Source organism: Mandrillus leucophaeus, unplaced genomic scaffold (assembly GCF_000951045.1).
Source record: "Mandrillus leucophaeus isolate KB7577 unplaced genomic scaffold, Mleu.le_1.0 Scaffold718, whole genome shotgun sequence".
Lineage (NCBI taxonomy): Eukaryota > Metazoa > Chordata > Mammalia > Primates > Cercopithecidae > Mandrillus > Mandrillus leucophaeus.
In genome coordinates this window covers 692,124-714,018 of record NW_012107786.1, presented here as the reverse complement: position 1 = coordinate 714,018, position 21,895 = coordinate 692,124, and the positions used below count along the sequence as shown (strand labels likewise).

General features: G+C 51.0%; 2 protein-coding genes across 2 annotated transcripts in view; one reads left to right on the top strand and one right to left on the bottom strand.

Annotated features, from left to right (window-relative positions):
* Positions 1-14,804, bottom strand: part of SF3B2 (splicing factor 3b, subunit 2, 145kDa) — an 18,305-nt gene extending 3,501 nt beyond the window's left edge. The window contains exons 1-21 of the mRNA XM_011965237.1: positions 14,621-14,804; positions 14,032-14,115; positions 13,121-13,602; positions 12,919-12,965; positions 12,534-12,611; positions 10,261-10,500; positions 9,990-10,040; positions 8,631-8,748; positions 8,224-8,333; positions 7,777-7,873; positions 7,519-7,610; positions 6,882-7,097; positions 6,588-6,725; positions 6,331-6,411; positions 5,917-6,144; positions 5,195-5,344; positions 3,831-3,920; positions 3,611-3,718; positions 2,491-2,598; positions 2,058-2,200; positions 1,871-1,972 (exon numbers count right to left, since the gene is read on the bottom strand). Coding sequence (XP_011820627.1) covers positions 1,871-1,972; positions 2,058-2,200; positions 2,491-2,598; positions 3,611-3,718; positions 3,831-3,920; positions 5,195-5,344; positions 5,917-6,144; positions 6,331-6,411; positions 6,588-6,725; positions 6,882-7,097; positions 7,519-7,610; positions 7,777-7,873; positions 8,224-8,333; positions 8,631-8,748; positions 9,990-10,040; positions 10,261-10,500; positions 12,534-12,611; positions 12,919-12,965; positions 13,121-13,253 — 2,330 coding nt within the window. The 5' untranslated portion in view covers positions 13,254-13,602; positions 14,032-14,115; positions 14,621-14,804. The remainder of the gene's footprint in view (positions 1-1,870; positions 1,973-2,057; positions 2,201-2,490; positions 2,599-3,610; positions 3,719-3,830; positions 3,921-5,194; positions 5,345-5,916; positions 6,145-6,330; positions 6,412-6,587; positions 6,726-6,881; positions 7,098-7,518; positions 7,611-7,776; positions 7,874-8,223; positions 8,334-8,630; positions 8,749-9,989; positions 10,041-10,260; positions 10,501-12,533; positions 12,612-12,918; positions 12,966-13,120; positions 13,603-14,031; positions 14,116-14,620) is intronic.
* Positions 14,805-16,255: 1,451 nt separating this feature from the next.
* The window catches only part of GAL3ST3 (galactose-3-O-sulfotransferase 3), a 7,245-nt gene continuing 1,605 nt past the window's right edge, over positions 16,256-21,895 (top strand). The window contains exons 1-3 of the mRNA XM_011965245.1: positions 16,256-16,290; positions 19,780-20,016; positions 21,655-21,891. Of these exons, the coding sequence (XP_011820635.1) occupies positions 19,892-20,016; positions 21,655-21,891 (362 nt within the window). The 5' untranslated portion in view covers positions 16,256-16,290; positions 19,780-19,891. The remainder of the gene's footprint in view (positions 16,291-19,779; positions 20,017-21,654; positions 21,892-21,895) is intronic.

Below are 21,895 nucleotides of genomic sequence, written 5' to 3'. Positions count from 1 at the left end.
AAAAAAAAAAAAAAAAAAAAATGAAAAGCATCAGTGAGCAGTGGGACAACTTAGCAGAGGAATAAGGTGAGAGGAAAGAGAAGGGAACAGAGAAAATATTTGGAGAAATCATGACCAAAATTTCCCCCAAATTAATAAAAACTAAAAACTCAGATCTAAGATGCTTTAAAAACCCCAAGCAAAGGAACACTCGGAAACTACACCTAGGCACATTGCAGTCAAATTGTTAGAACTAGCGATAAAATCTTAAAAACAGCCAAATAAAAATGACACATTATGTACACAGGAACAAACGTAAGAATGACAGCAGCTTTCTCACCAGAAACAATGCAAGAAAGAAGACAGACACTGGAGCAACATCTTAAAAGTACTGAAAGAAGGCTGATGTGGTGGCTAACGCCTATAATCCCAACACTCTGGGAGGCAAAGGCAGGTGGATCACTTGAAGCCAGGAGCTCGAGACCAGCCTGGGCAACATGGCAAAACCCCATCCCTACAAAAATATAAAAATTAGCTGGATGTGGTGGCATGCACACGTAATCCCAGCTACTCAGGAGGCTGAAGCAGAATCGCTTGAACCCAGGAGGTGGAGGTTGCAGTGAGCCAAGATCACACCACTGCACTCCAGCCTGGGTGACATAGCGAGACTTCATTTCGAAAAAAAAAAAAGTATTGAAAGAAAAAAAATTGTCAACCTAGAATCCTATATCTGGCAAAGATCTTTCAAAAATGAAGGCCAAATAAACAATTTTTAAGACTACCCAAGCTGAACGAATTCAAAACCAGCAGACCCACAATATAAGAAATGTTTGTTTTGTAGAAATGGGGTCTCACTATGTTGCCCAGGCTGGTCTCAAAATTCCTGGACTCTAGCAATCTACCACCTCAGCCTTCTTCCAAAGTGCTGAGATGACAGGCGTAAGCCACCATGACCCCTAACTTAAGAAACATTAAAGGAAGCCCTTCAGCCAGAGGAAAAATGATATCAGATAGAAACCTGTATCTACACAAAGAAATGAAAGAAACAAAAATGGTAACTACATGGCTTCATGCATGATTCTTATTTAAACCTCCCTAAAAAATAACTGACCATTTAAACAAAAATAATAACTATACAGTACAGGATTTATAACATGTAAATACATGATAACACAGTGCAAAGTTGGGCGGAGAGCGAAGTACACTATGGCGGCTCTTAATGCCATCTGGAAGCAGTGTGACATCAAGAGAAGCTAGATCCTGATATAGACATGATCTACGATAAACCCCAGAGCACCCACTAAAATAACAAAGCAAAAACTTAACAGCTAATTAACCAACACTGGAGATAAAATGGAATCATAGAAATTGTTCAAGTAATCCAAAAGAAGGTATAAAAACAGGAAAAAGGGAACAAAGAGCAGAATGGATAAAGAGAGGGTCATTTCATGATAAAGGGGTCAATTCATGAAGACCTAACAACACCACACATTCAAGTACCTAAAAATGGAGCTTCAAAATACTAGCGCATCCCTGTCTCAGGGCCTTTGCACTTGCTTGCACTTACTGTTACTTCTGATCCAGATGATCCTGTGGCTGGCGCTTTTCCATTCGGGTCTCAGTTCAAGCACCACCTCCCCAATGAGGCCTTCCCAAAGGCCTCCCTGCCACCCCATCCCATTACCCAGTTTCCTCTGCTTGAGCATCCTTATCTACATCTGAAAGTATCTTGTTCTTTGATTACCAGTTTACCTCAACTGCTGACTCCTCCCTGCCTGGAGTATCGCCTGGCAGAGTTGGTTCAATAATTTTTTAAAAAGGGATGGGGGAGAAAGGAACAACAGTCAGCCAATCAGCCAACGGGAAGTGAAGCCCTGTCTGGCACCCTCACCCATCCATTGCCTCCTCGATCTTCTTCTTCCTCAGCTCAATGAGTTCAGGGGTCTCCATTCCAGCAGGCACTGATGAGAAGCCTCCAGGAGTGATGAGGCCACTGTGAAGAGAGGAACAAGCTCTGGAGTAAAGAGAAGGCCCCCAAAGATAAGCCATTTCCAAGAGGCACTCTCTGCTTCCCCCACCTGTCTGCAGGGGTAATAAAGCCTGTCTCATCTGGTTTGTCTTCATCACTTTCTTCCTCTTCCTCTTCTTCTGAGGATTCTTCATCAGATGGTTCCAGTTCCCCCCAAGGGGTCCGATCAATCTCTTCCTCCTCAGTCTTGGTCTGAAAGAAATCACTTAATCAGTCAACAAATGTTTTCTAAGTACCTATTATGTACCAGGCTGTTTTAAGCTGAAGGGGTGTTAAGAGTCAACACACAGACAATAATCCCTACCTACCTAGAGCTCAAATTCCAGTGAGGGGCTTGCGTTAACATCTCGGGAAAATGTTTGCCCTTTTCCAGGCTCTGCTGTGTCAGAACACGCAACTCCCTGATAATGAAGCTATAAACCAACAATCTCTAACCTTCATGATGTTAAGGAAAACCAAGATCGCCAGTACATAGCCCATACCTGAAATTCAGCAGCATTGGTTCCAAACACGTCCCCATAGAGCGGTTTCCCAGTCTCATCCACTGGAGGTTTGCCCCAGCCACCAGCATGGTACCCAAAGGAACAGCTCTGCAAGACAGTGAGCACAATCAGTTCACTCCTTAGCTGCAAAAGAAATTCTGAAGCCCTAGAGAAAAGGCACACTCAAAAGTACAGAGCTGACACTTGGGAACTCCGAAAATTATGATTGCAGAATAAAATTAAATGTTATGAAGCATTAGAAACCAAAATTAATAAACAACTAAAATCTGGAGGCAACAGGATAAGGAGACAGGAGGCAGAAAGTACGCTAATAACCTCTTCTGTATGGCAGAGTCTCTGCTGTCTGAAACCAAAATACGTACGTGGAAAACATGACTTCAATTTCTTACTGAGTTTTCCTAACTTTGGAAGGCTAGCTTGTTCAGAATCTATTTATCTTAAGGGGCGGAAGTTTCTATCTAAAGTTTAACAATACTACTTTTTTACTTTAATGACTCTTATCTGTCAATTTTTTTAATGCTTACTTTAAAATAAGAATTTGAAGACATTCTTGAGATAAAATTATTTCTGATAGATTGAAGTGAAACTAAAAAAAAAAATTATTTCTTTTCTTTTTTTTTTTTTAAAGTAGAGGTGCGGTTTCACTATGTTGCCCAGGCTAGTCTTAAACTCCTGGCCCCAAGGGATCCTCCCACCTCAGCCTCCCAAAGTGCTGGGATTACAGGTGTTGAGACACCACATCTGGCTAAGATAAAAATTATTCTCTCTGGCCATTCTTATATTCAGAGACATATCTGGAAACACATTCACCAAATAGTGAATTTGGCTATTTCTGAGTGGTAAAATTGTGACTTGCTTTCATCTTTGTACTTGTCAATTCTGACTGAATATTTTATGATGAGCATGTCAGTTTTTTAAAAAACAAAAACCATTACTTGTTTTTTCCACACATACCCATGGTATATGACAAATATTATGTGTCAATAAAAATTTTTTTAAGTAAAGAAACACATGGTGGAGTTAGAGAAGGAAAACAAAAAAATCACCTTCCAGTTCAAAAGCAGAAACAGCCAAGAATGAATCAAAGGACAATGCTCACCTCAGGGATGGGCGAGTTCAGCCCAGGGATTTTCAGGTTGGGATACGATGGGGGTGGTCCGTATCGCTGCATGGCAATCAGCCACGGGGGAGGGACCTTGTGGGCATTCTGCAGGAAAAAAAGAACAGGATACCATCTGCCAAACCCTATCCCTGTCACTGCCTTCCGCTCCAATCCCCACCCACTTCGCTGCTTCCCCAGACAGCTAACTGACACTCACTGGTCCTACTGGCATCCCCAAGGAAATCCTTAGCTCATCAGACAGATCTCCTGGCTTCTTCTCCTTCAGTCGTGTCTCGAACTCCTTCCCCTGAGGGAAAAACAGTGCATGCTACATTGCAGACCCAGACACTCAGTGGGAGCACAATGGCAAGGGGACATGAAAACAAAGGCGAGAAGACCTAACCCACATCAGATATAAAATCCCAGTGAGGGCTACCTGGCTCCCACTCTGATTCTCATCACTTCTTTCCCTGGCCAAAGTCGGGGAAGGAATAAAAACCAGGCCAGACTCCCAGTGCTGTCAATAACCCACTATGAGAACACAGCCAACGTTAGGACCTGCCTTCTCATCTGTAAAACGAGGGCACTCGACAGGATGATCTGCAAAATTCTTCCACCTCATAAATTCCATGACATCAAAGGGACTACGATTTCAAGGATCAGGAAAAAAAAAAAAATACCAACTTCTCTACCACCCCCAATATTAAAAGTTTCCTAAAAGCAACTGTCCCTTGGCCCCTCCATCCCTAAACCACCCACCACCATTATCACTTCTAAGACAGGATATAAAGAGTCTATCAGGGAAAGAAGCCACCAGATCTGCATCTCTCCTCCAAATAGGACCTCAATTTAAATTCCATCTCATCCAAGGGTAGTCAATGGGCAATTCTAAGGCTGAGGAACTATTGTAATTGCTTCAGAAGCCCTCCTGGGCCAGGTGCGGTGGTTCATGCCTGTAAACCCAGCACTTTGGGAGGCTGAGGCGGGTGGATCACTTGAGCTCAGGAGTTTGAGACTAGCCTGGGCAACATAGCAAAACCCTGTCTCTACCAAAAATACAAAAAATTAGCTGGGTGTGGTGTGTCTGTGGTCCCAGCTATCGGGGGGCTGAGATGGGAGGGCTGCTTGAGCCCAGGAGGCAGAGGCTACAGTGAAGCAAGATCATACCACTGCACACTGCACTCCAGCCTGGGTAACAGGGTGAGACCTCATATTTAAAAAAAAAAAAAAAAGGCCAGGCACAGTGGCTCACGCCTGTAATCCCAGCACTCTGGGAGGCCGAGACGGGCAGATCACGAGGTCAGGAGATCGAGACCACCCTGGCTAACATGGTGAAACCCCGTCTCTACTAAAAATACAAAAATTAGCCAGGCACAGTGGTGGGCGCCTGTAGTCCCAGCTACTTGGGAGGCTGAGGCAGGAGAATGGCGTGAACCCAGGAGGCAGAGCTTGCAGTGAGTGGAGATCGCGCCACTGCACTCCAGCCTGGGCGACAGAGCGAGACTCCGTTTAAAAAAAAAAAAGCCCTAGACAGTCTCAACCCCAAGGCCCGGCCTGACCTCTCCCAGCCCCCTCCCAAACCTCATAGTACAGGTCCCCATGGATGGTCAGCTTTGGCTTGGTCTGCCACTTGAAGAAGGCATCATGCAGTTTCTGGTAGTCGATGTCAATTTTGCCCATCTTAGGCCGAACTTTCTCTCGCATTTTTGACTTCATGGTCTTCTGTTCTTCCTGTAGAGAATGGCAGAAGACAAGCCTTAACAAGTACTCACCAAATTCATGTAGAGAATCCAGCTCCCAACTCCAAAAGAGATCAAGGGAAGCCTCAATTATCTCACCCCGAAAGTCACCAAAATCCTTCCTGCTCAAACCCTTCAAAATTACATAATCCATACTGAACAAAACAGACTACACAATATCAGCCTCAGCTGTGTATATCAATAACTAGTTTTTAAACCATCTCATCAAGAGATGAATCTCATCATTTCTCTGGAAGGCAGAGACATCCCCGTGTTCTTTTGTACCTCCTGAGTTCAGAGCATTTAACTAAAAGCTTTAAAATTAAGAAGTTACACAACCACCATGAATCCCTAGCCACAAAGTGCATCTGAGAAAGGAGTCACCAGGTGAGCTGGCAAAGTGAAGGCAGAGGGGAAGAAAAGCAGAGAAGGAAAACAAAAGGATAATTAGACAAGTAACAAGTAGGTGGTAGGTGGGTTTCAACCCATATTCCCATTTTGAAGCACACTGCTGTGAAGGATGGGGACACCCGAGGGCAGGTCTGAGCCCTGCCAGGCTCTCACCTTCTCCTGCAGGGCCTCTCGCATCTCCTGGATGCCTGTGCGTTTGATGAAGTCTGGCAGCTCGAAGGGGGGCTTCTCAATACCCCGTTTGCCCTGCAGGTACTTGCGCTTAAAACACCAGTGGCGTGGCACAGGCACGGAGTTCCGAGTGGCCTTGAGGTGAACCAAGAGCTTAGGGTCCTGCGCTGTCACATCGTGCATCTCCACAACATCAGGCCGTGCCACCAGCTGGAAAACACATAGTAATGCATGTTCTTGAGAGCCCCGACTTCTCAGTTCTGAAGCTCTTCTTCCTCAAAGGACCTAAACCCAAATCACTCACACCTCCTTCAAAGAACTCCTTTTCACCTCCCTGGCTCCCCAGGTGGTCTCCCAGCTGGGATCCAGGGCCTGCAGGATACTCTCAGGGCTTACCTGCTTGAGTTCAGCCACAGTGAAGCGGTTCATTCGGCGCAACTTCTTCTTGGACAGCTTGGGGGCTTCTGGCTTCTTTTCCTAGAACAGAACAATCACCTTTTTTGAGCAGGACTCAGATGTGAATGAAACTGCCCAACCCACCCCAAACTTAAGCCCCCAAAGCTCTGCAAGTGTTCACCATGGTCCCTCTCTGGATGCATCTCAGTCACCTGTGCCCAGAGTCCCTGCTTCCCACCAGGAGGGTTGGGCCTGACCTGCTCATCATCACTGCTGTCGTCATCACTGTCCTTGTGCTCCTCTTCAAATCCCTTCTTCTTGGGGGCTGCAGAGTTCTCCAATTTGTCAAGTTTCTCTGGCTCCTTCTCCTTCTCCTTCTTCACATCATCAGTGAGCTGAGGAGGCAGACAAGGTGAAACCCCTGCCCTCTGAGCCCCTTCCCAGTTCCTAAAGCCAGCACTAAAAACATGCCTGTTCACTGCTGCCTCGCACCCACCTCTGAGCCCCTTCCCTGTTTGGCACTGCCCCTTCCGAGCACGCTCTCCTTGTACCTTAAAAGCCTCAAAGATCCTCTTAAAGAAGATAAAGTTGGGCTCGTAAATTTCAGGTTCTTCAGTCACATACTCAATCTCAACATCAGCTGCTGGGGAGTCAGAGCCACGGGATCGGGTTGAGTCTTTCTCCCGGTCCCCAGAGCTCTCAGAGGACACCCCTCGCACCCGCTGGGGTTTTTTCTTCTTCTTTCGGTTCCTGCGCTTACGGTTTTTCTGTCAGGAGGAGGAAAACCAGCTGGGTCAGGGAATCCAAGCACTGTGCCAGCACCCCAACCCCTAAACTCCTCCCCCGGTCTCCCCCACAGCTCAACGGTCAGGCTTTTCGGAGGCCATCTCATGAAGTGGCTGCGAAGGGGCCTTGGAGGCAGACTCCAAAGTTCTGCCACTCACAAGCTGTGTGCCTTTGGGTAAATTACTGTGCTTCTCAGAACCTCAGCTTTTTCAGCTGTAAAATGTAGGCATGCATAGTACTTGAAACTCAAAAGCAATTAAATGAAAAATATCTGTAAAATGCTGAGGGTGGAAACTGGCACAAAACAGAAGCTATTACTTACTGAACACTTATAAACTGTGTTATTTCCGTACCCAAGTCCCATCTCCTGCCTTTCCTTCCAGACTCAGCTCCAACCCCTACCTCCTTTTTAGATACAGACACTGTGTCCTCCTCAGTCTCTGACGCTGAATGGCCCAGGGATGAGCGAGCATCTGTTTCCATTTCCTCTTCCTCTGTAAGGAAGAAGATGGTAACGAGTCTTTATGGTGCCACTGCGCCCTGCACTCATTCACAGTAACCTGCCTTTACCAAGAGGCAAGGGAAAGGGACAGAGGGACGAGGACTCAGCTCAGCCTCTCCAGGTTCTGTGGCTACAGCCTCAGGACGCCTGGCACTCACCCTGCTGAGAGTTCATCTCTTCCTGGCGGCTCTCCTTCAGCTGCAGAATCTTCTCCAAAGCCTGTGGGATCTTGGGGCCCACAGAGGGGTCATCCATCTGCCAGAGACAACCAGTCAGAGAAGGCGAATCACAGTGCCCTTTTCCCACCAGCTTCTACCTCTTGGACTAGAAAGGCTGCTGCCCAGGTGATGTAAGCAGCAGAGAGTGGGCAACACCAACTGGGCTCAGTGAGGTTCAGTGTTCCTCAGAGGGACCCCAAGACTCTGCCTCAGTAATGTCTCCCCAATCCCTCTGCTGTACCCTTAGTTTAAATAAGTACAGCTCCCCACTACCCCCAGGAATTTAAGTCCCCCCATCTTCTCACAGAACCCTTCTCTAAAAATCCAAAAATAGTCCCCTCCTAAACTACTACTCTCTTATACCTAGGAGGAAATCGTTAGTCTCACCTCTCTGTTCTCATCTCCAGGGGGCGGTGGGGGACCACGAGGCCGGGGAACAGGGGCTCCCATGGGCAAAACTGTAGGAGTGGGGCCCACTGGGCCCACTGGAGCAGCTACTGAGAGACGGGAAAAAGAAATCCAATGTCAGAAGAGACAAAACACTCACATACAAAATTCCCTCCCTTGCTAAAAGGGCGATGGTGAACCTGCGGGGAGGGGGGCGTATGGCGGGGCTTTCGGGGTGCTGATCATGGTCCAGGTGCTGGTTGTACGGGTGTGTTCAGTGTGTAAAAAACCATTAAACTGTATGTTTATTATATATGCTCTTTTTAAATGTGATAGATACTTTAAAAGTCTTTTTAAAAATGTCTAAATCACTTTTCTTGCTCTTCCCCTCCATCCCAGGGTCTCACCTCGAGGACCCAGAGGAGTGCGCACACCAATCTGGCCCATGTCTTGTGGGGGCCGAGGGACTGGGGTGCCCATCTTGGCAATCTCCTGCTGTCGTTCCTGCTCCAATAACACAGCTGCCTACGGGAGGGAAGTGGGAGTAGACACTGCCTGAAAACTCGTTTGGCAGGCAGCCCCTGGCAAATGCATTCTTTCAGCTGGGTAATGGGCCCAAGGAGAACAATCACAAACCCCTTGGGTGCTGACATCCCCTCCACCCCCACACTTCCAGGCTACTAATCCAAATGGAGGAGCTCTCTCATCACAACAGAAAATCCCTAGAAATAACACCAAGGAAAACCCCAGGAAACTTCTGGTTCCTAGCAGGGAATTTCATATTGAGCCAAACAGTGCCTTCTACTTTTCAGAGAGTTTTCTTCCCCAAAAGATATATTAGAAACTATTGAGCTCTTTTCTTATATCTACCCCTCAAGATCCAGCACAATCTGGGCAAAGACAGTACTTTATCCACAGGTTGAGACTTGTGGTTTTTTTTGTTGTTTTTTTTTTGAGACAAGGTCTGGCTCTGTTGCCTAGGCTGGAGTACAGTGGCATGATCTCAGCTCACTGCAACCTCTGCCTCCCCAGCTCAAACCATCCTCCCACCTCAGCCTTCCAAGTAGCTAGGACTACAGGCATGCGCCACCACACCTGGCTAATTTTTGTATTTCTGATAGAGACAGGGTTTCATCATGTTGGCCAGGCTGGTCTCGAACTCCTGAGCTCAAGCGATCTGCCCACCTCAGCCTCCCAAAGTGCTAGGATTACAGGTGTGAGCCACCACGCCCAGCTCATACTTGTTGCTTTTAACGCTCAGTTTTTAATACTCCTGAGTAATCCACTGCGTAATGACTAATGCAACGCACCTCTGGGGCCAAACATCTTATGTAACATTCCCAGACTCACAGTCCTATTTTGTCTAAATCCAATACAAATAACTCAATTACCCAGAGTCCTATCTAGAATGATGTCATGTAAGGCGAGCAGAAGTCAGTATGCTCTTTTTGAATAGGTCGGAAGGTAAATACTTTAGGCTTTATGGATTACCATATGGACTCTGGTACACATTTTGTTTGGGTTTTCTTATAATCCTTAAAAAATTTTAAAGTTGTTTTTAGCTCATAGGCCATGCACATACAGGCCACAGGTCATAGTCTGTCAATTCCTGAACTTCAAGAAAAATTGAATGCTTTGGAAGACACTAGTACTTAGTTGGGAACAAAGTAGCCTCCAGGGAAAACTTGATTGGTGCACTCTAAGCAATACAAATGACAGCCAATGGATTGGACCATGAGGTCAAAGGTTAGGGGGAGGGGTATTACCCGCTTCTGCTGCTCCAAGAGCTCATGTTCCTTCAGCGAATGATCTCCCTGCTTAAAAAAGAAAACAAGTTCATACCAGCACCAATACCCAACAGGCCAATCTGCCACAACTCTTGCTTCTTGAGATCCTCTTCCAGTCAAGGGCCCATGTTTCAATATTTAGTCCTGACCTTCCCAGAAGCCTTAGTCCTAGGACCCAGCTTTCTCTTAAGGCTCCACTGCCCCTTCAGGGACCTAATGAGGCCCAGGCCAGGGCTTCCACCTGCCCTACCTGCTTGGCACGTTCCTCCTGCTGCATCAGCAATGCCGCCTGCTGCTGAGCCAACTTCAGCCGCTCCTCCTCTGACAGTGCCACTGGCTCACCCACACGGAGAGGAGGCGGGGGCCCCAAACTTGGTGGGTGGGCCATAGGAAAGCCAAGGCCAAGGCCTGGTGGAGGTGGTGGGGGAGGCGGAGGAGGCTGCAAAGGGGGGAGTCCCAAAGGTGGTGGTGGCATGGGAATTCCAGGGAGCTGTGGAGAAAATATGATCATAAAACTAGGAAACATTTATCTACTCATCTGCACATATCTGGGGGATCTACTTTGAGTCAGGAGCTGGGATTCTAAGTCAAATGACACATAGTTCCTAATTCATAAGAGAGAATGCTCCATAGCCCTATAAAGATATGAGAATGTTAACTTCCGGCACCAACCACAAGAAGCTATTCACTCTCTCCAGAAAGATATCCTGAATATAGACTCTGCATACAATTCCAGGAGACTCAAAGACACCTCTGAGGCCATCTAGGGACTCCTCATCCTACACACAGAGATCAATAGATCCCAGGTCAGAGCCACTGCTTTAGAGAAAAAGAGGCAAATCCTGGATCAGAAGCAACATGGAAATTGAGAGGACTTAAATAAACAGGAGCCACTGTACCAGGGCAATGCAAACCCCAATGACTGCTAAATGCAAGGAGTATGAAATCAAATCAGGGAGCCCTCAATGTCTCACAAAAGAACATGGGAACTGTTCCTGGGGCAGGCAAAGAAGAGGGTGATTGCTTCCAGCTGGGTAGGGACAAGTCGGGCTTCCTTGTATTCAAGCTGTATTTTTTTTTTTTTTTGAGATAGAGTCTGTCACCCAGGCTGGAACGCAATGGTGCAATCTCAGCTCACTGCAACCTTCGCTTTCCAGGTTCAAGCAATTCTCGTGCTTCAGCCTCCCAAGTAGCTGGGATTACAGGCACCTGCCACGATGCCCGGCTAATTTTTGTATTTTTAGGAAAGACGAGGTTTCACTATGTTGGCCAGGCTGGTCTCGAACTCATGACCTCAAGTGATCGCCCGCCTCAGCCTCCCAAAGTGCTGGGATTACAGGCATGAGCCACCACGCCCTGCCTCTCTCTTTTTTTTTTTTTTTTTGAGACAGTCTTGCTCTATCGCCCAGGCTGGAGTGCAGTGGCCTGATCTCGGTTCACTGGCTCACTGCAACCTCCGCCTCCTGGGTTCAAGAGATTCTCCTGCCTCAGCCTCCCAAGTAGCTGGGATTACAGACATGTGCCACCACGCCCAGCTAATTTTTGTATTCTTAGTAGAGACAGTTTCACCATGTTGGCCAGGCTGGTTTCAAACTCCTGACCAGAGGCAATCCACCCGCCTTGGCCTCCCAAAGTGCTGAGATTACAGACATGAGCCACCATCCCCTGCCTCTTTTCTTTTCCCCTATTTTTTTATTTTATTTTATTTTATTGTAAGTTCTGGGGCACACGTGCAGGATGTGCAGGTTTGTTACATTGGTAAATGTGTGCCATGGTGGTTTGCTGCACCTATCAACCCACTGCCTAGGTATTAATTCTGGTGTGCATTTGCTATTTTTCCTGACACTCTCCCAGCCCCTGCCCCATCACCCCCCAACCTTTTTTTTTTTTTTTTTCAGAGAAGTAAAGTCTCGTTCTGTCACCCAGGATGGAGTACATGGAGTACAGTGGCGCAACCAGAGCTCATTGCAGCCTTGAACCTCAGGGCTCAAGCAATCCTTGAGCCTCAGCTTAGAGAGTAGCTTGGACTTTATAGGCATGTGCTGCCGTGCCCAGCTAATTTTTAAAAATTTTTTGTAGTAACAGGAGTCTCACTGTGTTGCCCAGGCTGGTCTCGAACCCTGGCTTCAAGTGATCCTCCCATCTAAGCATCCCAAAGTGGTGGGATTACGGGCATGTGCCACTGCACCTGGCCACAAGCTGAATCTTGAATGACAGGTAGAATTTGGAGAAGCAGACAGTGGAAAAGGAGGCAAGTATCAGCATCAAAGAGAGAACTGAAGAGCTCACAATTCTGTCATGGCAGTACCTCCTTGCCCAGTCAGTCAGTTGCATCTCAAGTACACTGCAAGTGAGAGGAAGGGCTACCCTGAACAGATGGAATCTTTCTATTCCCCACTCAGGTCAGGCGAGATGTGCAAGGGTGTGACATCTCACACATGCACGCGAACACCGAATCATCATGCTCATGAACTACAAAAGGATCAGCAGATGGAATCTTAAAAAATGGAAGAACCTCCCTACCTGTGCTGACATGGGAGGTGGAGCGGCTTTGTCCCCATCTTCCCCTCTCAAAACCGGCCGATTCAGCACGATGCCAGTCTGCAAAAGAGAAAAGACTCTAGGTCAGTCCAAAACTAGCTGTTTCACTAATCGACGATCTCTCCCAATTCATTTAACAAAACGTATCCAGTGCCTGTCTACCAGCGCTCCGGCTGGGCACTGAAGAGGACCAAGATAGATACAAGAAATTACAACTAAGCTGGCAAAGGCAAGAACAAGCCAAAAAGGGCAAGCCTCCGCCTTGCTGTGCCGAGATAAAGAAAGAATGAAGACCGAGCCGTGATGGGGTATATAAGGTCTCCTGGAGAAGCTCGGCCTATCCTGACGTCCCGCCGCCAACACCTACCTGGCGCGTGTAGGTCTGCAGCCGCTCCACCAGCTCCTCGCGATTACCTGCGGGGCAAAGTACACGATCAATGGAGCAGGCAAGCCCGGCCAGGTCAGACCCCAGCGGCCCGCCTCCGCCCCTCGCGCCCGGGTCTCCCGGGTAACCAGGCTCCGCTTCTCCGCAGGCCCGTAAAGGTCCCTCGACTTTCTGTGTTCCTCACCCTGGATCGGAGCTCCGATCTCTGCCAACTTGGCCTGAAGCTCCTGGGCAGCCCAGGCGCCATAGTGGCCTGGAGGTGGCGGCGGCGGCAGCTGCAATTCCGCTTTGGGGGGCTCGGGATGCTCGGTCGCCATCTTAGCCGCAGCAAGGCGCGCGACCAACCCGGAAGCTCGGGCCGGACTCTGGGCCCACTTTCCGGAACTTCCGGCGGAGCCGTACGCCACGTCCTCTCTGGTTGGGAGGCGACGCGCACGGAGGCCCACCCGCTGCGGTACGCTAGGCGACGGGATTCGCCGCAGACGCCCCTTTCTCCAGTGGCCCCTCGGCCGTCTGGTCGCTAGGCCTCCTGGGAGTTGTAGTGCGCAGGTCTCGGTCTCTGCGGGCCCTGCGCCAGGCTACGGCCCAGAAGGCCGGCGGCGGGCCGGAGGGCGGGGCTGCGGGGAAGGCTGGCCCTGCCCCGAGGGAGTGTTTTCTGCGCCTCACCTGCGGGAGCGCAGGCTGTCAAGCCTTCCGGCCCGGCTCCCCGGTCAGAGCCTCGGACTCTTACGCTCCCAGGGAGTCCCGAGAGACTCATTTCCCCGGCGGCTCCGCGTTGCGGGCGCCAAGCGGGAGGCTGGAGCCAATGCCCGGGATAAAACAGTGTCTGATTGTCTGCCCGCCCACCCCCGGCCCAGGCCCGGATGAATGGGCTGAAAGGGGATCCGAGCCGGGAGAGGAGCGGGCCCGCCCGGGCTGAGCTCCAGCTGCCGACCTGGGGGAAGGGCGACACTAAAGCCCCCTTTTCCACCTTCCAAGCCGGCTCAAATGTCGTCTTCACTAAGCTTTCTCCTGCTTTCCTTTCCTTTCTTAGAGTTCCCATAATACATTCGAATCTCCACCGTTTGATAAGTCTTTCTTGCCCTTTCTTCCTACCTGCATCCCAAAAATGTGAGCAGGGACTTGATCTTTTTCAGTCTCGCATCACCTGCCGTTCAAGAGGCGCCCAATAAATGATTACTGGGAAAAAGGAACAATGTTTCTGGTGACAGTATTTGTGTCTTTTAGTCTCAAAAATAAACTCAGGCCCCTTTTCCCTCAGCCGCACCTGCACTGGGGGCCCACCTTGCCGCCCACTCCCCACCCCAACTCCCCGTGGTCTTTGGGGACAGAGGCAGATACTGGCAGGGATTCTTGCCTGCCTAGCATCCACCTCTCGCTGTTCCACACCATCAATTCAATTTCTCTCCCCACCTCTGCCACTAGCTCTGCCCTGTCACTAACAGCCAGGCTCACTGTGTGTGTTTTTATGTGTATTGAGTACGGGAATGGGGAGACTTCAGTGAAATGGTCTCATTTTCCCCCAAACATCCCCTTCAGATCTTTTCTCCAGCTCCATTTTGCCAACTGCCCCCCGTGGAGAAGAAGCTGGGAACAGGGAAAAAAAGAATGGGGCACCAGGTCTGGGGAGGGTGAGGTTTGGGAGAGACAGGGAAAAGGACTGAGTTGAGAAAGGTTGGCTCACATCCTGGCACTGGGTGGGAAGTCCTCTTCCTCCTACCCAAACCTTGACCTTTCCCCTTTGCATCAATATCACTATGGCAGGCTCCTGCTGCCACTCCCAGAGGGGAAGCCAAACCTGGAAAGGACAGTAAGGAAGACAGAACAATGGTGCCCTTCCCTCCAGCTTGTCAGCCCACTCAGGCAGAACCTTTCTAGCCCAAAGGAAGGCTCTTCTGCTCCCTGTAACTGGAGAGCCCAGAGCAGGTCATCTGAGGCTGAAGGCCTCAAGCGATGTGTAGGTGCTAGGGAAGGGGGCGGGGTCTCTGAGGCAGGATAAACTAAAGGCTGATGGTGGAGCCTCATTTTATGACAGCTCTGGGAAAGAGGCAAGGTATCAAGATCCTCCTCCACCCCCGACATTGTACACAGTGGAGGATTGATGGACAGAGAAGGTGACATGCCCAAGGGGCCAAACTGGGGCCACCAGCAGTCCTTCTGACTCTCAGAGTCCCAATTTCCTCCTCCTTAATCGTAACAAGGACCCTCATACAATACTACCTATTTCCTATGTGGACCTAGAAGGGCGTATCCAGCCCCTTCCAGTCCCACCTTTGGATGACTACCCAGCTCCAGGATCCTTGCTTTACCAGGCCCAGAGCAAAATAAAAAGCAGGTGGGCAGGTCAGCCACAGAACTCAGTGTGGGGCTCTCAGTGTCTGGCATGGCTTTGAGAGGTGCTGCTGCCCAGCTCCCAGGTGATAGGAACTGAGGACTAAGAAGTTCACATGAATCCTTCATGTGTATTATCCCTGCTACCTCAGAACAGCTTCCCATTTTAGAGCTGGAAGCAATAGGGCTCAGGGAGTTGCCTCTTGACTTTGGGATTTAAGAGCAAACCAGGATTGAACTTGGGTTCTTTGATGCCTGATGGCAGGTGCCTAGGCAGGGGTCCCAGCCTCACTACAGCTCTGATCAGGAGTGAGTGGGTCTGGAGTCCTAGCAAGGAAGAATGGGTGAGCAGCCAGAAGCTACATCAGAAGGTATGGGGGACACGCTGAAAGGGAAGTGGGTGTGTGGGCACAGATGGGACCAGACAAGGCTGGAGCACTGCTTCTCTGCTGGAGGAGGATAGAGAGGATGTGGGTACCTGCAAGTGTACCTGTGTCTCGCTCACCCAGGAGTCCAAGTATGACCGGTGGTGCCCCGGAATACCCAGCAATGCAGGAGCATCCAGACACCTTCCTGGCCTCAGTTTCCCTGTCTGAGTGAGAGAAGGCAGCTGGCCACATTAGTGTCCAACTCTGCAAGGTTGCCAGAGTAAGATAACTGCATCTGAAGATGCCACCCAGAGACTGTTCACGACAGCCAGCGGGCAAGCCGGGAGACCACCCCCTTCCCGCTTTCTTTCCCCTCTCTCCCCTCTCTCCCCTCTCCCCTACTTGCTCGCGGCCTGGCCCCGCCCCTCGCCTTCCTCCGGTGTGCGATGGGGGGCGGGGGGCGGGCAGAGCCGGGAGGAGCGAGCCTAGCGGACGCCGCCACCTGATCCCATCCAGGCGCTGAGAGGCAAGCCACCGGCACTCGGCGCGCAGGGCCCTGGGCACCCTCGGACCCCGTGCGGATTTCAAGACAAGGGTCTAGAGGTAGCGGCGGCCGCCCCCAGCCCGGGCGAGAGGCAGAGCCCAGGCGCGCGGTGTGAGTACTGCAGTGGCCGGCCTGGGGTTGGGGGAGTGGGAGTGGACCAGACCAGGATGGGGGCCGAGAGGCGGGCGAGAGAGTATCTTGGGGGCCTAGTGCCTGGAAAGCATGAGGAGGGGGGCGCTCTACCCCTGGAAAGTGGGAGAAGATAGGGTGAGCGGGCCAATCTGGCCTATCCCCTATGGTGACCAGATCCCACTGGCAGGATCCCTGGGGGATGCTGGGATGAAACTGAGGGAGCGGGAGGTATGGTGCGGGTGGGCACTAATGGAGACAGGAGGATGGAGGGAATTCCGAGGCAGGGATGATGTGGGGGTGGATGAGAGAGAGGGGAGGCTGGGGGGCCAGGGGCAGACCTGGTGCAGGCTGGGGGGTGGGGGAGGAGGAAAAAGAGGGAGGTGGAAAGATTTGCTCTCCTGGGCCAGTACTTTGCAGACCCCCTGAAATTACCCCTCAGTAATTTGCAGCTTCCTCTGGAGCACCCTGGGTCAGGGTCCCTCAACACTGGGCTGTCCTATCCCTCAAGTCAGGACAGGATGGAGTCTCCGGGCCATCCAGCAGTCAGGGCCAAGTAGTCCAGTCCAGGGCACCCCTTCCTCTGAGTACATCAGTTTCAGCTCTAGAGCTCAGAGGAGAGAGAGGAGAAAGGGCTCCTTTAGGAGGGTGGGCACCCAGGCCCATTTTCAAAGCTCTGGTAGGCTCTACTATTTCTTTGGTTCCCTAGAGAAAAGCAAGCAATTTGCAAGACTGGGCAGCAGCGTGAGGTAGACTGTTCTGACTAAAATTAGCACTGACATTCTGATGAGCCTGGGCGTCCTGACCTGCCTGGGATAGCTGGGAGAACTCTCTCCATGGAGAAGACACCAGGCAGAATGGGGAGTTGTGTGAAGCGTCTGAAGGCAGGGGCCAGGGCCACTGCTGTAAAGCTCGGCTCCAGCAGCACCACCATGCACCCCACACCAGCCAGAAAATCAGATGTAAACCCAGCCCAATGACCCCTCCCTGACAGGCACTGCCTTGGCTCCATCTCCAAAACAGGCATCTTGGAGTCAAATTGCCAAGGCAAGGCAGGCCTCCCACAATGTCCGAGCAGCACCCTCTCTCAGGACCTGGAATGTTTAGCCTGGCCGAGTGCCTGCCCAGAGGAGACAGGGTTACTGCTTCCAAATACCTGAAGGTCTGTCATGGAGAAAAATGTTCTGTGTGCTCTAGGAGGGCAGCACTACCAAGAGTGCAGAATGGGAGGTGGAAGGGGTAGGCCGAAGCGGGTGCTACCACTGGCAGGGTAATCCTGGCTGTCCCAGAAAGAACCTGAACAGCTGTAAGTTGCTCAGAAATGGACCAGGCTGTATCGGGAGGTGATGAACACCCTGTCACTGACAGTGGCCATACAGATGCTGGTGCCCACCTTCAGGGGCTGGTGTCCAGGGAATTCCTGCACTGAGGATGCCCTGTCCCCTACCCCTAAGCAGCCTCAGACTGGGGCCTGGCTAGCTCCCCAGAGCTCAGCCATGTGGGAAAGTGGGGAAAGGCCCGGGAGTGGATGGAGGGGGATACCAGGCACCTGTCACTCTGTGAGGCCAGTTGAAGCTCTGCCCCGGGAAAGGTCCCCCATAGCTAGGCTTGACTTCCTTGGCTGACTCTGAATCCTCTGAGAAATAGGGTGGTTTCTGCAAGTTTAGCAAAAGTAGATGTAGACTCACCCCTTCCCCTCTTGGGACACTTCTGTCTAATCACCAAGTTCTCTAAGCAGCAGGAATGACAGAGGAAAAAGGTGTGTATCCTTAGAGGGCCAAGGGCTCTCACTTCCTCCTGCAAGCAGCCCCAGCCAGGCCAGGCCAGCCCTTCTCTGCCCCAGCAATCCTTGAAGAAACAGGGAAGGCCTTAGACTTCCTCTGCTGTGCCCTTGGTTGCCCTCTGTGACTGGACCCTTCACCCTTGACTCCGGCCGGATTAAGTCTGTCTGCAGGCAGGTGGAGGGAAGCAGCGATAAGGCCTAGAGAGAAGGGGAGGCATAAGCAGGACATCTTTCCACCCAAACAGGTTTAAATGTAATCCAGGATTAAGGCAGTAGGGTCAAGAAGAGAGACTGGAAGCCAAGCCCAGGGCTCCTGGAAAAGGTGATAATCAAAAGGGTTTTCACATTACCTCACCCCTCCTGGGATCCAGGTGTCCTAGTTCCACATGCACATGCCCATCAAGTTCCAGGCTCCCCCTCCCCCATGGAGAAGGATATGTGTGAGGGCTGAAGCTGAACTTGAACCTGGAGACTAAGGTCCCACCCTAGCTTGGGGACAGGCATCACTGCTGAAGCGGACTTTCCACAGAAGCTGCCCAGGATTGGGCTGCCCTTAAGCCAAGGCATTCCTGTGGGGAAAGGAGACTTGTGCGAGACCAGGCCCTCCTCCCTTCTCTCACTCCTGGGCTTACCTGGGATGGAAGCTCACCTTCTCCTGGAGATCCTCAGTAGGGCAACAAGCAGGAGCCACCTCTTACCCGACCCGCACCCCCGCCCAGGCTGCCATCCTATTGCTTTGGTCAGGCACTTTTCCCTGCAGAGTCAGCTGATGGGGCTGCCTGGGTTTCAGGTGTCTGGGGATGGAATCCAGATAGGGCTTCAGAATTTCAAGACCTTCCTTTCCCTCATGAATTTCTCAGTCTTGGGCCCTCAGGGCAGGAGCCCAGCTAGGAGCGCTCAGGACTCAGAAGCATGCAGAATTGCCAGAGTCTAGGGCAAGGTTGGGGAAATCAGTTCTCTTACAGAAATAGCATATACAGTGCCTAAGGGCATGGACTTCGGAGCCAGAAACAGCAGGTATGAATCTCATTTCTACTGTTACCAGCTGTGTAGCTATAGACAAGTGATATCACCTCTCAGAGCCTCAGTTTCCTTATCTGTACAGTGGGAATAATACCTGTGTCAGGGCTGTGGTGAGGACTAAATGGGAATAAGTATGTAATAATACAGTACGTAGAGTAAGCCTGCAGTTTCGACTCAAAGCCGTATCGATCCAAGGAGGTGAAGGCCTGATCAGTGTTTCTGAGAAGCTTGGTTTCTCTGGGGAGTCAGGACCAACCCTGGGCTACAGCAATTGTGCAAGGAGTCCTGGAGGAGAGGAAACTTTGAGTTGAGACCTCTTTGTTCTGAGCTAAGCCCTGGTGCTGAAGCCACTCCACTGGGGAGACATGTACAAATGACCATGAGACAAAGACGAGTTAGGAGCAGGCAGAGAGACAGAGACAGGGCTGAGGGGTGGGAGTGGCTACGGCCTGAAGGGCTGGCTACACCCCAGACCGTGTAATTCCACCCAAGACTAGGTTATCTGGAGCAGTGAGGAGATAGGGTCTTGGTAGCAGGAGGCAGGAATCTGATCTGCTCTGGCCTCTCTGTTCACCCCACCTCTTGGAGCTCTTTGCATCAGACCTGCTGGGGCCCAGAGCCCATCTCCTCTGCCCACTGCAAACTCATCTGCCTTCTTCTGCCAGGCTTCTCGGGAACACTGGCCCTGCTACCAGAGCCACAGGATCCCCCATGAGTGCCTGTGAAGGGAGTCCTGGATAGCGAGGCCCTGGCTGGTCCAGGGGTGGGTACTCCGCCATGCCACCCATCCTCCAGCGCCTGCAGCAGGCCACCAAGATGATGAGCCGCCGGAAAATCCTGCTGCTGGTGCTAGGGTGCAGCACCGTAAGCCTTCTCATCCACCAGGGGGCGCAGCTCAGCTGGTAAGGGGGCGTGGCCTCGGCGAGGGGGCGGGGCCCCAGGGGGGCCAGAGCTCCCCTCCCCGTTCTTCCACCTGCCAGAAGAGTCCTGCTAGGCTTGGCTCTTTCCCTCTATTCTGAACGTGCTTTCCCTTTAGGGCCACACAGCCTCCCTGGACAGGGACTGCTCTTCAATGAAAGGGTTGAGTGACTTGCTCAAAGTTACAGAATCAGTTAGCTGAGATCCGAATCCAGCTCAACTCCTTCCCAGAGCATGCAGCTAAGCATCTCCGCAGTGGAAACAACTTCGCACGACTTCCCTAGTGCTGGGCAAGGCCAAGTCCCCTCACTTCTCTGAGCCCCAGTTTTCTCATCTATAAAGTGAGACATGATGTGTGTGACGCAGCCAGTCACCCTCATACAGGATACCATGTGATTCATGGGAACCCCGACCCTATTCTGACTCACTGTGTGAGCCCAACAAATCCCTGCACCTCTCCGGGCACTTGATGTCCCCATTTTCTACACTGTCTGCCCCTGAGAATGGTGTGAATGGGCCCAGCCCTCCTTGCCAAATAATCTGCTGGTTTGAAATCCCAAACACCCATATTTTAAGAATGAAGCAACAGAAATGAAAGCTTCACGAGGGCTATGATTATTGTTTTGTATATTACTGTATTTCTTGAGCCTAGCATAACCTGGCACATAGTGGAGACCCAAAAAATATTTGATGACTGAATGAATGAGGCTTTACAGGCCTTAAGAGAAACATAACAATGGGTTGCTGCAGAGCCCAGTGCCAACCATCTACAAAGTGAGGAGCCAGCTAAAGAGTAAAAATGAAAAAGAACAAAAGGATTTAGTGACCATGTGAGTTGTCTCCAGACTTTGTGTAAGTGATTGTTCTCCTTTTGGCCCTCAGTTTCTACATATACAAAGTGGGATTCCTCAAAGATCTCCAGGGGTCTTTATCCTTTATTTATTTCTGCGTAAACAAATTATCTTAAAGCTTAGCAGCTGGAAACACAAACATCTGTTATTGTGGGTCACGAAGCCAGGTGCGGCTTATTGGGAACTTCTGGACCAAGGTCTTTCATGGGGTTGCAACCAAGGTGTTTGCTGGTGATGCAGTCTCATCCGAAGGCTTGATTGGAAGGGAGCAGCTTCCAAGCTCACTCACGTGGTTTTGACTGGCTTCAGGTCTTCAAGCGGGCTGGTGGACTGAGGACCTTAGGTCCTTATGGGCTTTTCCCACTTAGTGGTAGCTCCCTACAGGGCTGCCCACTATATGGCAGCTTGCTTCCCCCAGCATCTGTCATCCCGGATTGAGTGAAAGACACCAAGATACTAGCCAGCCACAGTCTTTCTATGATGAAATTTAAGAAGTGACATCCCATCATTTCTGCCCTCTTCTCTTCTTTAGATGCACTGATAAGTCCAGCGTACCTCAGGTGAGGGGAATACTCAAGGGCGTAAATACCAGGAGGCCAGCAGGGATCATAGGGGGCATCTTAGAGGCTACCCAGCACCACCCTCGACCTTTCCATGAGTGCAGACTAGGCGGGGCCGCGCTGCGGGGCATCCACAGTCCTTGGGTAAGGCCAGGGGTCAAGCAGCAGCCCCCTCACACCCTCCTCTCTGCACACCCCTCGGGCCTGGCAGGTACCCCAAGCTGTTCCCCTTGAGCTGCCCTCCTCTGCGAAACTCGCCGCCGCGCCCCAAGCACATGACCGTGGCCTTCCTGAAGACTCACAAGACGGCAGGCACGACGGTGCAGAACATCCTGTTCCGCTTTGCCGAGCGCCACAATCTGACGGTGGCCCTGCCGCACCCAAGCTGCGAGCACCAGTTCTGCTACCCGCGCAACTTCTCGGCGCACTTCGTGCACCCGGCCACGCGGCCG